The sequence below is a fragment of the Portunus trituberculatus genome, chromosome 6 (assembly GCF_017591435.1).
Source record: "Portunus trituberculatus isolate SZX2019 chromosome 6, ASM1759143v1, whole genome shotgun sequence".
NCBI lineage: Eukaryota > Metazoa > Arthropoda > Malacostraca > Decapoda > Portunidae > Portunus > Portunus trituberculatus.
The window spans coordinates 6,108,889-6,125,208 of record NC_059260.1 but is presented as its reverse complement, the minus strand read 5'-3'; the positions used below and the strand labels follow the sequence as shown (position 1 = coordinate 6,125,208).

Genomic DNA, 16,320 nt, shown 5'->3' with positions numbered 1-16,320 from the left:
AAACACGGCAGAATATGTTTGTTTGTGTGTGTTTTTTTTGTGTTGGTGTTGGTGTTGGTGGCGAGGCGAAGGAATTCACGATAAACTGACGGAAGAAGAAGAAGAAGAAAAGAAAATAATAACGGGGCCAATAAGACAAGGAATCAATAAACATAAATAACCCCCAAAACAAACACGGCAGAATATGTATGCGTGTGTGTGTGTGTGTGTGTGTGTGTGTTGTGTTGGTGGCGAGGCGAAGGGAATCATGATAAACTGGCGGGCGTGTAAAAGGTCTGGAGCGGAGGATAAAGAGAGCGGGAACATAAAAGAGGACTCGTGTTATGCTTCCTCGACACGCCACCAGAGGGAAGGTGAGGTGAGGCGCCCCAGACCCACGCCCACACCCACGCCCGGGCCACAAACCACAGATCCAGACCATAGACCCACACCCACATCCAGACTAGGGAAGTTTAGATTAGGTTAGATCCAGACCCAGACAAGGTTTGGTTAGGTTACGTTACATCCAGGCCCAGACAACAGACCACACCACAGACCCCAGACCACATACACAGACCACAGATCACGGACCACAGACCACAAACTCAGACCACAGACCCACACCCACACCCCAGACCACAGACCACAGACCACAGACCCAGACCACACACCTAGACAACATCCCACACACCAAAAACACAGACCCAGACCACAGACCACTGACCACAGACGACAGATCATAGACCCAGACCACATACCACAGACCACAGACACAGTCCCACACCCAGACCACAGATCCAGACCGAGAACACATCCCACAGACCACAGACCACATCCCACATCCCACATCCCACAGACCACATCCCGAGACCCCATACCACATCCAACATCCCACAGACCCAGACCACATCTCAAATCCCACAGACCACATCCAACATCCAACATCCTACATTCCACAGACCACAGACCGCATCCAACATTCCACAGACCACATCCCCAGACCACATCCAACATCTAACATCCCACATCCCACATCCCACATTCCATAGACCACATCCCACATTCCACATCCAACATCCAACATCCAATATCCCACATTCCACAGACCACATCCAACATCCAACATCCCACATTCCACATCCAACATCCAATACCCCACATTCCACAGACCACATCCAACATCCAATATCCCACATTCCACAGACCACATCCAACATCCAATATCCCACATTCCACAGACCACATCCAACATCCAACATCCCACATTCCACATCCAACATCCAACATCCAACATTCCACATTCCACAGACCACATCCAACATCCAATATCCCACATTCCACAGACCACATCCAACATCCAATATCCCACATTCCACAGACCACATCCAACATCCAATATCCCACATTCCACAGACCACATCCAACATCCAACATCCCACATCCCACAGATCACATCCAACATCCAACATCTCACATCCCACCGACCACATCCAACATCCAACATCCCACATTCCATAGACCACATCCCACATTCCACATCCAATATCCCACATTCCACAGATCACATCCAACATCCAACATTCCACATTCCACATCCAACATCCAACATCCCACAGACCACATCCAACATTCCACAGACCACATCCACATCCAACATCCAACATCCCACATCCCTAGACCACATCCAACATTCAACATCCCACATTCCACAGACCACAGACCACATCCCACATTCCACAGACCACATCCAACATCCAACATCCCACATTCCACATCCCACATTCCATAGACCACATCCAACATCCAACATTCCACATCCAACATCCAACATACCACACACCCAGACCACATACCACATCCCACATTCCACAGACCACATACCACATCCACATCCAACATTCCACAGACCACAGATCACATCCAACATCCAACATCCCACATTCCACAGACCACATCCAACATCCAACATCCCACATCCAACATACCACACACCCAGACCACATCCAACATCCCACATTCCACATCCCACATCCAACATTCCACATTCCACATCCCACAGACCACATCCCACATCCAACATCCAACATACCACACACCCAGACCACATCCAACATCCCACATCCAACATTTCACATTCCAGACCACATCCAACATCCAACATCCCACATTCCACAGACCACATCCAACATCTCACATTCCACAGACCACATCCCACATCCAACATCCAACATTCCACAGACCACATCCAACATCCCACAGACCACATCCAACATCCCACATTTCACATCCAACATTCCACATCCCACAGACCACATCCCACATTCCACATCCAACATCCAACATCCCACATTTCACATCCAACATCCAACATCCCACAGACCACATCCAACATCTCACATTCCACATCCAACATCCAACATCCAACATCCCACATTCCACAGACCACATCCAACATCTCACATTCCACATCCCACATCCCACATCCCACATCCAACATCCAACATTCCACAGACCACATCCAACATCCAACATCCCACAGACCACATCCAACATCCAACATCCAAGATCCCACATTTCACATCCAACATCCAACATTCCACAGACCACATCCCACATCCCACATTCCACATCCAACATCCAACATCCCACATTTCACATCCAACATCCAACATCCCACAGACCACATCCAACATCCAACATCCAAGATCCCACATTTCACATCCAACATCCAACATTCCACAGACCACATCCAACATTTCACATTCCACATCCAACATCCAACATCCCACATCCCACAGACCCAGAACACGCCATCTTGTGGATTCAGGAGGTCATGTTTGTTGGTTCTTTTTCAAATGTGTAGTTTTTATTTGTGTTTTTATTTCTATTATTATTACTGTTGTTTTATTTTTATTTTCATTCCGTTTTCTATTCGTATTTTTCTTTTTTATTTACTTGTGTGTCCGGGTGTTTGTTTTTTCGTTGTTGTTGTTGTTGTTGTTCTAATTATTTTTTTCCACTTGTCAATGTGTGTTTGTGTGTTTGTGTGTTTGTTTTATTTTGCATCAGTCTATATTTACTTACTCATTTATTTATTGCCGTGCGTGTGTGTGTGTGACAAGAATGAGAGAGAGAGAGAGAGAGAGAGAGAGAGAGAGAGAGAGAGAGAGAGAGAGAGAGTATATCTAAAGACTGTATTCCTGTTCTTCTTCTGCTCCTCCTCAACCTCCTCCTCCTCCTCCTCCTCCTCTTCCTCCTCCCCGCAACGTTCCACGCACACGCAGCTCCCCGCCTCGTCCCCCCAAGTCACGCCCAGCCCCCTCTCCCCCCAAAAGGCAACTCCTGAAGAAGGTGCGTGAGGGGGGGCGTGGCTCTCTCTCTCTCTCTCTCTCTCTCTCTCTCTCTCTCTCTCTCTCTCTCTCTCTCTCTCTCTCCGTCGACAGCTTACCGCTCTCAAGAGGACGTTATATTCCTCTTCTTCTTCTTCTTCCTCCTCCTCCTCCTCCTCCTCCCCTCCGCCTCCTCCTCCTCCTCCTCCTCCTCCTTCTTCTACTTTTATTCCTTTTCTTTTTCGTATGTTTTCTTCGTTTTCTTTCTGTTTTTTTTTATTTTCCCCTTCATCATCGTCATCATCATCATCATCATCATCATCATCATCATTTTTCTTTCTTAACTTCCATATTCTCTTCCTCCTCTTCCTTCTATTCTTTTTTATTTTCCCATCTCCTCCTCCTCCTCCTCCTCCTCCTCCTCCTCCTCCTCTTTCAAGTCTCCTCGTCATCGCCTCCTCTCTCTCTCTCTCTCTCTCTCTCTCTCTCTCTCTCTCTCTCTCAAACTTAAATAATGAATAAACAAATGAAAAGATAATTAGGACAAGAAATTAAAAAGGAAATAAAGGAAAATCTTGATAAAAAGGTGGAAATACATAAATAAGAAAGGAAAGAGAAGAAAAACACACAAAACACGAAAGATAAGGAAAAGAAAAAGGAAAATACAGGGAAAAACAAGGAAATTATCAAGAAAACACAGAAGCGAAGGAAAATTAAGAAGAAAATGGAAAAGAAAGAAAGAAAAAGACAAGGCACAAGAAAAAAAACATGAAGAAAATTAAATAAAGGAAAATGAAAGAAAAAAAAATAGACAGCGGGAAGAAAATAATGCGAAAATAAATGAGAAAATTAGGAAAACGAAGAAAATTAATGAAAAAATAAAGAAAATAGAAACAAGAAAAGCGAAAAAAATAAGAAAAAAATGTAAAACGAAAAGAAAAAAGGAAAAGAAGGAAGAGAGAAAAACAAGAAATAAGAATAATAATAAGAAAAAAATGGAAAAAAAGGACAAAAGTAATAAAGAAAATGGAAAAGAAGAAAATAGGAAAAGAAAAAGAAAATACGAAAAAAAGAAACACAGGAAGAAAAAGAAAGTAAAACAATAAAGAAAAAAAAAACGAGAAAAAAAGAAAAGAAAGAAAGAAAGAAAGAAAGAAAGAAAGAAAGTTAAAGCAAATATATCAGAAATGGTGAGAAAAGATGAAAATAAAGAAAAAAAAAACAAGCTAGAGAAAAAAACAAGAAAACAAGAAAAAAAAGGAAGGAAGAAAGAAAAGAAAGAAAAGAAAGAAAGAAAACGAAAGAAAAGAAAAATATAAATGAAAAATGGGGAAAAAAATGAAATAAAGTGAAAACAAACTAGAAAAATAAAAAAAAGACAGAATAGAAGAAAAGAAAGAAAAGAAAGAAAAGAAAAAGAAAAAGAGAAAGAAAAGGAAAGTAAGCAAGAAAAATAAAGAAAAAAAGGAAGAAAGAAACACAAAGGAAACTAAGATAAACAGGAAAGAGAAGAAGAGAAAGAAAGAAAGAAAACAAAGAAAAAAAGAGAAAGAAAGCAAACTAAGCAAGGAAAATAAAGAAAAAAAGTGAAGGAAGAAAGAAAACACAAAGGAAACTAAGACAAACAGGAAAGAGAAAGAAAGAAAGAAAAGAAAGAAAGAAAAAGAAGAGAAAGAAAAGGAAACTAAGCAAGAAAAATAAAGAAAGAAGTGAAGGAAGAAAGAAAACACAAAGGAACTAAGACAAACAGGAAAGAGAAAGAAAGAAAAGAAAGAAAGAAAGAAAAAGAAGAGAAAGAAAAGGAAACTAAGCAAGAAAATAAAGAAAGAAGTGAAGGAAGAAAGAAAACACAAAGGAAACTAAGACAAACAGGAAAGAGAAAGAAAGAAAAGAAAGAAAATAGAAAGAAAAAAGAAAGAAAAAAGAAAGAAAAAGAAAGACAAAAGAAAGGAAACTAAGAAAAATGAAAGAAAAATGAAAGAAGAAAGAAAACACAAAGAAACTAAGATAATCAGGAAAAAGAAAGAAAAGGAAAGAAAAGAAAAAAACGGGAAAGAAAAACAAAACAGAAACCAAACTAAGCAAGAAAATGAAAGAAAAAAATTGAAAGAAGAAAGAAAACAAAGAAACTAAGCTAAGACAAAGAAAAAAAGAAAGAAAAGAAAGAAGAAAAAAGAAAAACAAAAAGAAAATAAGCAAAAAAGGAAAAAATGAAAACTGAAAAAAGACAAAGCAGGAAAAGAAAGAAAAAAGAAAGAAAAGAAAGAAAAAAACAATGAAATCAAACCAAACCAAATTAAATGCAGAGAGAATGAAGAAAAGAAAAGACGAAGAAAAAAAAGAAGAAAAAGAACGTAACAATAAGAAAAGAATAAGAATTACATTATAAAGAAAAAAAAGAAAGTAAGAAAGAAAAGAAAAGAAAAGAAACATGGAATAAAACAATATACAAAGAAAATAAAGTGAACGAAACGAAGGAAAAAAAGAAAAGAAAAAAGAAAACTGGATGAGGAAAAAGAAGGGAAAAGATGAAAATGAAAGGATAAAGAGAAGTTAATGAAGAAGAGCAAACAAAAATCACACCAAAATAAAAAAAAGAAAGGAAAAGAAACAAGATAAAGAAAGGAAAAGAAGAGAAAAGAAAGAAAACGAGACGTGAAAGTAGTAAAAATAAAACAAAAACGAAAAAAACAACGAAAATAGGGAGAGAGAGAGAGAGAGAGAGAGAGAGAGAGAGAGAGAGAGAGAGAGACAACCTACCCAGCGGCGCCAGACCTTCGTGGACCAGTCATGTTTCCCGCCAACTTATCGTGAACCCAGCCACTTTCTTCCCTTCGTTCCCAACTCAACAAAATCACGGTGACCTTTTCGTGACCTTCCCCAGCCAGGTCAGCGGCCCCACGTGTCCCGCCGCGCGCCCTCACGTCCCATGACCTTGCCTGACCTCGCCACCTTGCAGGAGTAGTAGTAGTAGTAGTAGTAGTAGTAGTAGTAGTAGTAGTGGTGGTGGTGGTGGTGGTGGTGGTGTGTGTAGTAGTGTAATAGTAGTAGTAGTAGTGGTAGTAGTGTAGTGGTGGTGGTGGTGGTGGTGGTGGTGGTGGTGGTGGTGGTGGTGATGGTAGTAATCATAGTAGTAGTGGTGGTGGTGGTGGTAATTGTAATAGTGGTGGTGGTGATGGTAGTAGAAGTAGTAGTAGTAGTAGTAGTAGTAGTAGTAGTAGTAGTAGTAGTAGTAGTGGTGGTGGTGGTGGTGGTGGTGGTAATCATAGTAGTAGTGGTGGTGGTGGTGGCGGTGGTGGTAATGGTAATAGTGGTGGTGGTGGTAGTAGTAGTAGTAGTAGTAGTAGTAGTAGTAGTAGTAGTAGTAGCAGTATTGAAGATAGTGGTGGTGGTGGTTCTTAAGTAAAGTTTGAAAATACCGACGAAAAGTAAGAAGTATTAGTTAAAAGTATTGACAAGTATTATTGAAAAGTAACAATTATAAGTGACTAGCATTGATAAGTAGAGTTGTCACGCAGCGCAGGGGGATATCATTGTACAGTATAGAGTAACGCATCGAACAGTAACATTTGAAACAAGTATTGGTGAGTAACGTAAAGTAGCGTTGTTAAGTAGCGCTGGACAAATATAGTAAAAAAAAAAAAAAATAAACCATTGAAAAGAAAAATATCAGAAATGGCGCGAAAAGACGAAAATAAAAAAGAAAACAAACTAAACAGAAAAAATGAAAGCAAAACATGAAAGAAAAGTGAAAAAAAGTGACGATTATAAGTAATGCTGTTAAGTAGAAGAGAGAAAAGTAAAGTATTGTAAAGTGACACTCAAGCGCACGGGTTCGAATCCCATCCACGGTCTGAGTGTAGGTTGGGCTTCCTCACTCGGGGCAACGGTTTCCTAGCGGGTGGGCTTTGAGATAGGAGGTACCACAAAAAGTATCCCCTTTAGCCCAGAAATTCCCGTGAAAAGCCCACATGGTATAAAAAAGTCATCAAAAGTAGCATTGATAAGTAAAATTGAGAAAGAGACATGCAGTTCTAAGTAGGATTGGCCAGTACGAACAATATAAGTAGCATTGACAAACGTTAAGAGCAAAAATAATTATAAACAGAGTAAAATAAGTAAAAAGTAAAAGCAGACGTGGAAAGTAATATCGATAAGTAACACTCTTAAGTAACAGTGGAAGGTACCGTTGAAAGACACATTAGGGGAAGTAACACTCAAACGAAACACTCAAAGGAAACACTCAGGAAAAGACACATTGAAGAAGTAACACTCAAAGGAAACACTCAAACGAAGACACATTGAAGAAGTAACACTCAAAAGAAACACTCAAACAAACGAAACACTCAAGCGAAAAGACACATTGAAGAAGTAACACTCAAACGAAACACTCAAACGAAGACACATTAGAGGAAGTAACACTCAAACGAACCACTCAAACGAAGACTCATTGAAGACACATTGTAACACTCAAAGGAAACACTCAAACGAAGACAAATTGAAGAAGTAACACTCAAAGGAAACACTCAAAGGAAACACTCAAAGGAAAAGACACATTGAAGAAGTAACACTCAAACGAAACACTCAAACGAAACACTCAAACAAACGAAACACTCAAGCGAAAAGACACATGAAGAAGTAACACTCAAACGAAACACTCACACGAAACACCAAAAGTAGAACAAAGAAAAGTAAGATTGATGAAGCAAATAGCAATGAAAAAAAAAAAAAAAAATACATAAATAAACAAATGAATAACAATAAGAAAATAAATGAAAAGCAACATTTAAAAAGAACACTGAAAAGTTGTATTTCCTTTGTAATGCTTTCAGAAAAAAATATTATTGTCTTTGTTTTCCAGTGGTTCACGGCTCATTGGTCACTGGTGGAAGTAGTAGTAGTAGTAGTAGTAGTAGTAGTAGTAGTAGTAGTAGTAGTAGTAGTAGTAGTAGTAGCAGTAGTAGTAGTAGTAGTAGTAGTAGTAGTAGTAGTAGTAGTAGTAGTAGTAGTAGTAGTAGTAGTAGTAGTAGTAGTAGTAGTAGTAGTAGTAGTAGTAGTAGTAATAATAATAATAACAACAACAACAACAACAACAACAACAATTACTACTACTATTACTACTTCTACTACTATTACTACTACTGCTACTACTACTACTACTACTACTACGAAGATCGGGAATAGCCTCAAAAAGAGAGTACGAAAGATAAAAGGAGAAGAAGAAAAGACGAAGAAGAAGAAGAAGAAGAAGAAAAGAAGAAGAAGAAGAAGAAGAAGAAGAAGAAGAAGAAGAAGAAGAAGAAGAAGAAGAAGAAGAAGAAAAGAAGACGAAAGAAAGAAAAGAAAGGAAACAACCCTCTCTTTTTTGCTATCTTTGTTATGGTGACCTTTGAGACCTTTTGCGTGGCGTACCTTTAAAAATGACCTTAATAACAAGGAAACAATGGCGGTCTTCAGGGAACACTTCAAGAGATGTGTGACCTTTTCATGACCTGACTTGACCTTACGGGACCAGCTCAGAGCCACGCGCAGAGAGAGAGAGAGAGAGAGAGAGAGAGAGAGAGAGAGAGAGACAAACAAAACAAATAAACAAATATAATAGAAACACTAGAACAACAACAATAACAATAACAACAACAACAACAATAACAACTACTACTACTACTACTATTACTGGTACGTACTACCACCACCACCACCACCACCACTACTACTACTACTACTAATGTTGCTGCTGCTACCTCCACCACCACTACCCCAACCACCACCACTACTACCACTAATAATAATAATAATAATAATAATAATAATAATAATAATAATAATAATAATAATAATAATAATAATAATAATAATAATGACAAAAAAAAACACGAATTAAAGAAGCAACAAAAAAACAACAACAACAACAACAACAACAACAACAACAACAACAACAACCCTTTTCAATAACACTCGTATGTATTTTTTTCAAGTAAAGTTCATTAAATTGTTTCCATAAATTCATAACAACGTCAATATTTAAGAGAGAGAGAGAGAGAGAGAGAGAGAGAGAGAGAGAGAGAGAGAGAGAGAGAGCCTTCTGAAGTGGAGGAGGAAAGGTGGAGAGAGAGATTTCCTTAAGACCGGGGAGAGAGGGAGGGAGAGGAAAGAGAGAAGGAGAGGAAGAAGAAGAGGAGAAGGAAGAGGAGGAGGAGGTGGAGGAGTGTCTTAAGGAGGGAGGGAGGGAGGGAGAAGATGGCGTTTCCTTGACAACGGACCCAGAACGCCCCCCCTCCCCCATCTCTCCTACGTCTCTCCCTCCCGCCTCTCCACTCTCCCTAGTCAATACACAAAACAGTCTTGGATCCGTTGCTAAAATGCTAAAATTCTTTCTTGTTTTTTTTTTCTCGTTTCTTTCTTTTTTACGGGACCACATTTTTTTTTACTTTTTCTTTTTTTCTCTCTCTCTTACTTTCCGGCTTTCTTTTTTTTTCAATCACTTTTCTTTCTTTTTTTCTTACTTCATTCTATATTTGGTTTTCTTACCTTTCATTTTTGTTTTAATTCTTTGCTTTTCTTGTTATTCTACTCTCTCTCTCTCTCTCTCTCTCTCTCTCTCTCTCTCTCTCTCTCTCTCTTTTTTTTTTTTCTTTTTTCTTTCATCATAATGTCAGTTTCTTTCACACACACACACACACACACACACACACACACTCTCTCTCTCTCTTTCTTTCTCTCTCTTATTCATAATGGTACTAGGACTGAAACAGAGAGAGAGAGAGAGAGAGAGAGAGAGAGAGAGAGAGAGAGAGAGAGAGAGAGATCTATGGCCTACTTCAGATGAATTTTTGCTCTCTCTCTCTCTCTCTCTGAATCTGCGCATATTCCAAATCGCTCTATCACATCTGCGCATCTTCAAAACCAAATCCTCATTGTACTTATCCACTTACCTTTTTAATTGCGCATTTATTCAATCATTCAATACATCATTTCGTCCCGACACAGCTGCGCATTTTGTGGCTCTGCTCTCACTCACCGGCTGAAAACTAAACTGCGCATTATGATTATTTATGTAACTGCGCATTTTTTTTTTCTTTCTGAAGTACATCTGAGCGAGTGCGCATTTTGAAGAACAATGATTTAGGTGGTTGCGCATTTTGAAGATAATTTCCATATCTGCGCATTTTGAAGTATGATTTTTTGTTGTTCAATTCAAGCTGCGCGTTTTTTTTTTTTTTTTTTTTAAGTAGCGTTTTCTTGTTACGTTGATAAATTTGCAAGTTCTATTTTTTATTCACTATCTCTTCACCTTCCTTCTTTCTTTATCTTTCTCCCCCATTATCATGATTTTCTTTTCCTTTCTCACCATTCCTTCCATTCCTTCCATTCCTTCTCTTCCACCTTCTTCTTCTCTTCCTATCATTACTTTCCTATTGTTTGTCACTTCCTTCTTCTTCTGCCTCCTTTCATCATTTATTCTTTATTCTTCCCTATCTTTATTATTCTATCCTTCCTTTTCTCGTTCCTCCCATCATCATCGTCACCATCATTACCTTCTCTCCTTTTCACTATCATCATTTCTTCTCTTCACTGTCATCATCTTTCTCTCTTCTTACCAATATCGGGCTTTTTCTCTCTATCACCATCATCATCATCTTCTCGTCTTCTTCCCTTCACTATCATCATCTATTCCTCTTCTCACCATCATCATCATCATCACCATCTACCTCTTCCTCTTCTTCCTATCACCATTTTCTCTTCTCGTTAGTGTACCTCCTTATTTCCATCTTCCTTTTCTTTTTTCATCCTCTCTCTCTCTCTCTCTCTCTCTCTCTCTCTCTCTCTCTCTCTCTCTCTTTCCTTCACCTCTTTCACTCTTTCTCTGTCTCTCTCACTCTTTCCTTTCCTTTCCTCTCCCCTTCATCGTCTTTCCTTGCCTATCACCCTTCCCTTCCCTCTTCCTCTCTTTCACCCTTCCTTCCATCTCCTCTCTCTCTTTCACCTTTTCCTTCACTCTCTCTCTCTCTCTTTCACCCTTTTCTTCCTCTCCTCTCTCTTTCACCCTTTTCTTCCCTCTCCCTCTCTCTTTCACCCTTTTCTTCCCTCTCCCTCTCTCTTTCACCCTTTCCTTCCCTCTCTCTCTCTTTCACCCTTTCCTTCCTCTCTCTCTCTTTCACCCTTTTCTTCCTCTCCCTCTCTCTTTCACCCTTTTTCTTCCCTCCCTCTCTCTTTCACCCTTTCCTTCCCTCTTCCTCTCTCTTTCACCCTTTTTCTTCCCTCTCCCTCTCTCTTTTCACCCTTTCCTTCCCTCTTCCTCTCTCCTTCACCCTTTCCTTCCCTCTCCTCTCTCTTTCACCCTTTTTCTTCCCTCTCCCTCTCTCCTTCACCCTTTCCTTCCCTCTCCCTCTCTCCTTCACCCTTTTCTTCCATCTCCCTCTCTCTTTCACCCTTTTCTTCCCTCTCTCTCTCTCTTTCACCCTTTCCTTCCCTCTCTCTCTCTTTCACCCTTTTCTTCCCTCTCCCTCTCTCCTTCACCTATTCCTTCCTTCCCTCAACCAAATCACATCTTTTCCTGAACTTCAAGTGAATTTCACCACATAACGCGTTCTCAGTAGCGAAAGATAACCTAACCTAAGCCAGCACTTCGGTAAGCCAGTAAGACAGTCAGTAAGCCAGTCAGCAGTTAAAGGTAGTGTCCTAAGCCCTCCTCTGCTGACTGTGCTGATTATTTTCTTTTCCCTTTTCTTTCTTTACTTTTTTTAATTTTTGTGTGTTGTTTCGTATTGGAGGATTTGGTGGTGGCGGCAGCGGTGGAGAGAGAGAGAGAGAGAGAGAGAGAGAGAGAGAGAGAGAGCAACGTCCTGCTCTAAAAATAACATGACGAAAATTTAAATCTATACCTCTCTCCTCTCTCTCTCTCTCTCTCTCTCTCTCTCTCTCTCTCTCTCTCTCAACAGTTTCTGAGGCTGAAACTAACTTCTTGTTGCTCCTTACGCTACTGCCACCACCACCACCCAGACCACAAGCACCACCACCACCACCACCATCACCACTTCTTCCACCATCAATCATTACCTCTTTCCTTCCTTTACCACCACCACCACCACCACAATCACCACCACTACTTCCACCATCATTACCACAACGTCTTTCCTTCCCTTACTATCACCACCACCACGTCTACCACTGCCACTACCACTCCTTCCATCATCATCACCATCACCTCTTTCCTCCTTTATCATCACCACCACTACCACTCCTTCCATCATCATCACCATTACGTCTTTCCTTCCTCTACTATCACCACCATCACCACCTCTTCCTCTTCCACCACCATCACCATTACCTCTTCTGTGTACCACCATCTCTCACAACCACCACCATCACCACCAGCACTCCTCCTTCCTCCATCACCACCATCACCATCTCTTCCTCTTCCACCACCATCACCATTACCTTCTCTGTGTACCATCATTTCTCACCACCACCACCACCATTACCTTTTCTGTATACCACCACCACACCACCACCACCACCACCACCAGTAAGGCTCGGCAAGGTTAGGTCAGGTCCAATCAAACACAGCACAGCGGCACCAGGTTGTCTAAACTCTTTATTTAAAAAATGATAATTAAATACTCTACGTCTCCAGGTAACAAAATAACCTATGCGGGAGACACTGGACACCACCACTACACCGTCGTCTACACCATCCTCTACAGCGTCTGGCGTCCTCACCCCCGCCCCCCACACGCCGCAACGCACTCACCACCACTTGTCACTACGATAGGCCACGCGCTCTCACTCACTCATGTACTCCTCACACAAGTCCATACACACACACACACACACACACACACAGGATCCCCAATTTTGTAGGATGAGCTGTGTGTTATTTGCAGTCTCTCTCTCTCTCTCTCTCTCTCTCTCTCTCTCTCTCTCTCTCTGTGTGTCATGTATGGTGAAGTGTGTGTGTGATGTACCGTACAATACCACACTACATGGATAAAGGTATAAAATCTTGGCTCTATCTCCCTCTAAAAAGTGCTCTAAAGTGAAAGTGTACTAGTATAAAAGTAAAAATCTCCCTTTATAAGTATCATGAAGCGTTGGCAGTGTCAAGTGTCAAGTGTTGGTTTTTGAAGTGTAGGTCCGTTCCACTTAACCTGGTCGGTAAGCCACGCCCCTTCCTCACAGCGCTAACCAGTCACGATATAGCGCTACTTGAGTTCACCAATCACGTGTTTCATGTGAGAGAAGAGAGGCAAAGCTCATGTTTCGATCAACCAATCACTGTCTCGTAAGGCATGGAAGTGGGCGGGGCTTATCCGTCAAGTTAAGCTGAAAAGTGTGTTATTTTGTGTTTCGTGTCTTCCTGCTTTCTTGGGTCATTCTTTGCTTATATATATATATATATATATATATATATATATATATATATATATATATATATATATATATATATTGATAAAAACTTCATTCCGCGTGTGGCTCATGCTGACATGCTTACCTCCTTCCTCTTCACTCTAAGCTCCTTCCTTCCTCCTATCTCCTTATTGCCTTCCTTCCTCCAACTTCAACTTCTTCCTTACTGTCATACTTCCTTCCAACTCCTTCCTCATACTTTCAGTTTCCTTACCACTTCCCTTCCTCCTAACTGCAGCATCTTTCTTTCCTTCCTTCTAACTCCTTGGTCCTACATGTCAGCTCCAGCCTCCCTGTCTTCACATTCTCCACATCATCTCTCACACACGGCAGGCTTCGCACGCCACGAATATCTACATACAGTTTAAGTCAGCACGCCTTGTGGCGCGACGGGGAGTGTGTATGTGTGTGTGTGTCAGCGCCCGCGGTGTATGAGGGTGTGGCCAGGTGACGTGGGCAGCGTGGTGCGTGCGGGCGTGCGGCGGGCGTGGCGGCGGCGCCCTACACGCTACAACCCAGGAACAACAACTTGAAAAATCGTATACAAGTGACAGCCGCGAGGGGCAGAGATCTAGGGCGGCCGGGCCCTAGGGGCTGGCCTCTAGGTGGGGCTAGGAACTCTAGTGACGTGGGCTACTGGGCAGTGACGCCCCGCCCCGCCCTCTGTTGGGTGGGGCGGGGCGGGGCGGGGCGGGCAGCGGCCGTTCATTGGCACGGTAAGCTGGTCTGACACAACTGAGACAGACAAACAAACAAATGTGGCGGGGACAACAGCACAGAGAAGCGGGGCGGGGAACTAGCGGGGCGGGGCAGCGGCGGGGCGGCCAGCTTGGCGGCGCCCCGGAAGGGAGGAGGGGATGGGGTTGTTCACCTTAACGCTAACTGAGATCTCGCCAGCAGGAGGCGGTCCGTCCCGCCCCGCCCCGCCCCGACCCTGTTCCAGGGAACCTCGGGGCGGAGCAGGGCGGGGCCTCACCTCCCCTGGACCGTGAGGTTTCCGCTGAGATCTGCGGTGGGGCGGGTCACTACTGGCGGGGCGAGGTTGAGAGTGGGGCGAGGCGAGGGGCAGGAGGATAAGGGGGGTGGTGGGGGTTCAGCGAGGGTGGTGGGGTTGGGACGGGGCCTGGGGCGGGGCCTGGGGTTGGAGTGGGGCGGGGGTCTGTGGGGGTCTGCGGCGGCGGTATCCCCTGTGGGAGAGGCTGAGGTGGTTGGTGAGCGTGTTCTTGGTCTTGTACACGCGGTGACACACGGGACATGTGAACACGTGCTGCACGGAGGAGTGGATGTCCGCCACGTGCGTCCTCAGCTTGTACTTGTCCCGCAGCACCTTGAAGCACACGGGGCACTGCGCCCCCGGTACCGCCACGCCCGCCCCGCCCCGACCTGCCGGCCCGCCCCCCGCCAAGCTGCCGCCGCCGCCACTGCCGCCGGGGCCCGCCGTTGGGATGGGCGCCGCCGCCGTCTGGGCGGGGGAAAATGCGGCCCCAAAGGGTGGGTGGGCGGCGGGCGGGTGGGTGGCGGAGGAACAGGAGGCGCGCCCACCGCCTGCAACGACAATCAGGCATTTAGGTTCCTCTGGGGCCCGGCCCGGCCCGCCCCGCCCACCCCGGATAGGGGGAGCGGTGCGGGACGGGGCGGGCACCTCCGCCACCAACACCTTAAGTACAAAAACAGACACACTCATCAGGTAACAAAATATAGTCTTCCGTGAGGTAATTCTAGTATTGTTTTGTGAGTCTGTGTGGCGGGGCAGGGCGGGGCGTGGAGGCGGGGCGGGGCGGGGGGCGGGGCTACTCGTCCACCCCCTGTGGAGAGGCCAGCCCGGTGGGGGAGGCGGTGGAGGACTTGCACGGGGAGGGGAGCAGCGCGCCGCCTGCCATCTCGGCGTCGCCCTGTAGCAGCGCCTCGAAGCCACCGGCGGTGCTGTGCCCGGCCACGCCCAGCTCCTCGGGCAAGGCGGGCGCCAGGGCAGGGGCCGGGCCGGGACCGGGGCGGGGAGAGGGGCGGACACCGGGGCAGACACCGGCACGGGGTTGGGCAGGTCTGGGGCTGCGGGGGGCATGTTGATGCGGCGCGCCGCGGCCTTCAGCTCAGCCAGCTGGTGCGCCGTGGCGGGGCGCAGCACCGTGTAGCTCGGGTAGCGGCCGCGGCGGCCCCGGGAGCCCGTGGCGCCGCGGTGGTACACGCTGAGGTGGTTGTGCAGGGAGTTCTTGGTGCGGTACACGTGGAAGCAGATCGGGCAGACGTGAATGCCGCCCTGTGTGTGCTTGTCCTCTATGTGGCGGCGCAGGCTGGTCCAGCGGCTGAGGCTCTTGTGGCACAGGGGGCACCGCTGCTGCCCCGCCGCGGCACCTGCAACACACCAACCCTCCATCAATACCCTGCGACCCTCCTCCACCACCACCACCACCACCACCACCGCCACCACCACCACCGCCACCACCACCACCACAACCACCACCGCCGCTATAATACTACAAGCGTTACCGTGATGGGGAGAGGCAGGGGCGGGGAAAGCGCCCCTGCCAGCCAGGACGCAGCGCAGCGCCCACAACCAACACAACCAAGCAGAGACCACCGCCCAGCACGACCACAGCCCGCCACA

The 16,320-nt window shown here is 44.5% G+C and overlaps 2 protein-coding genes across 3 annotated transcripts in view; one reads left to right on the top strand and one right to left on the bottom strand.

The window, feature by feature from the left end:
* Positions 1-247: 247 nt before the first annotated feature.
* Positions 248-14,792, top strand: LOC123517046 (soluble scavenger receptor cysteine-rich domain-containing protein SSC5D-like). Its single transcript, XM_045276878.1, has 5 exons — positions 248-353; positions 555-948; positions 1,085-2,814; positions 12,943-13,103; positions 14,616-14,792. Exons 1-5 carry the CDS (start codon positions 248-250, stop codon positions 14,790-14,792), a joined length of 2,568 nt encoding a protein of 855 aa, XP_045132813.1.
* The window catches only part of LOC123518622 (broad-complex core protein isoforms 1/2/3/4/5-like), a 101,271-nt gene continuing 97,841 nt past the window's right edge, over positions 12,891-16,320 (bottom strand). For both annotated transcript variants that reach the window (XM_045279534.1, XM_045279542.1), the window contains exon 6: positions 12,891-16,067. In XM_045279534.1, coding sequence (XP_045135469.1) covers positions 14,809-16,067 — 1,259 coding nt within the window. In that variant the 3' untranslated portion in view covers positions 12,891-14,808. The remainder of the gene's footprint in view (positions 16,068-16,320) is intronic.

Excerpts from the sequence above, each read along its gene's own strand:
- LOC123517046 (XM_045276878.1), top strand. The coding sequence starts at position 248 with ATGATAAACTGGCGGGCGTGTAAAAGGTCTGGAGCGGAGGATAAAGAG. Across the intron at positions 354-554 it reads GACACGCCACCAGAGGGAAG|ACCACAGATCACGGACCACA; the intron begins GTGAGGTGAGGC and ends CCACATACACAG. Across the intron at positions 13,104-14,615 it reads ACGCGCTCTCACTCACTCAT|GAGGCGGTCCGTCCCGCCCC; the intron begins GTACTCCTCACA and ends TCTCGCCAGCAG.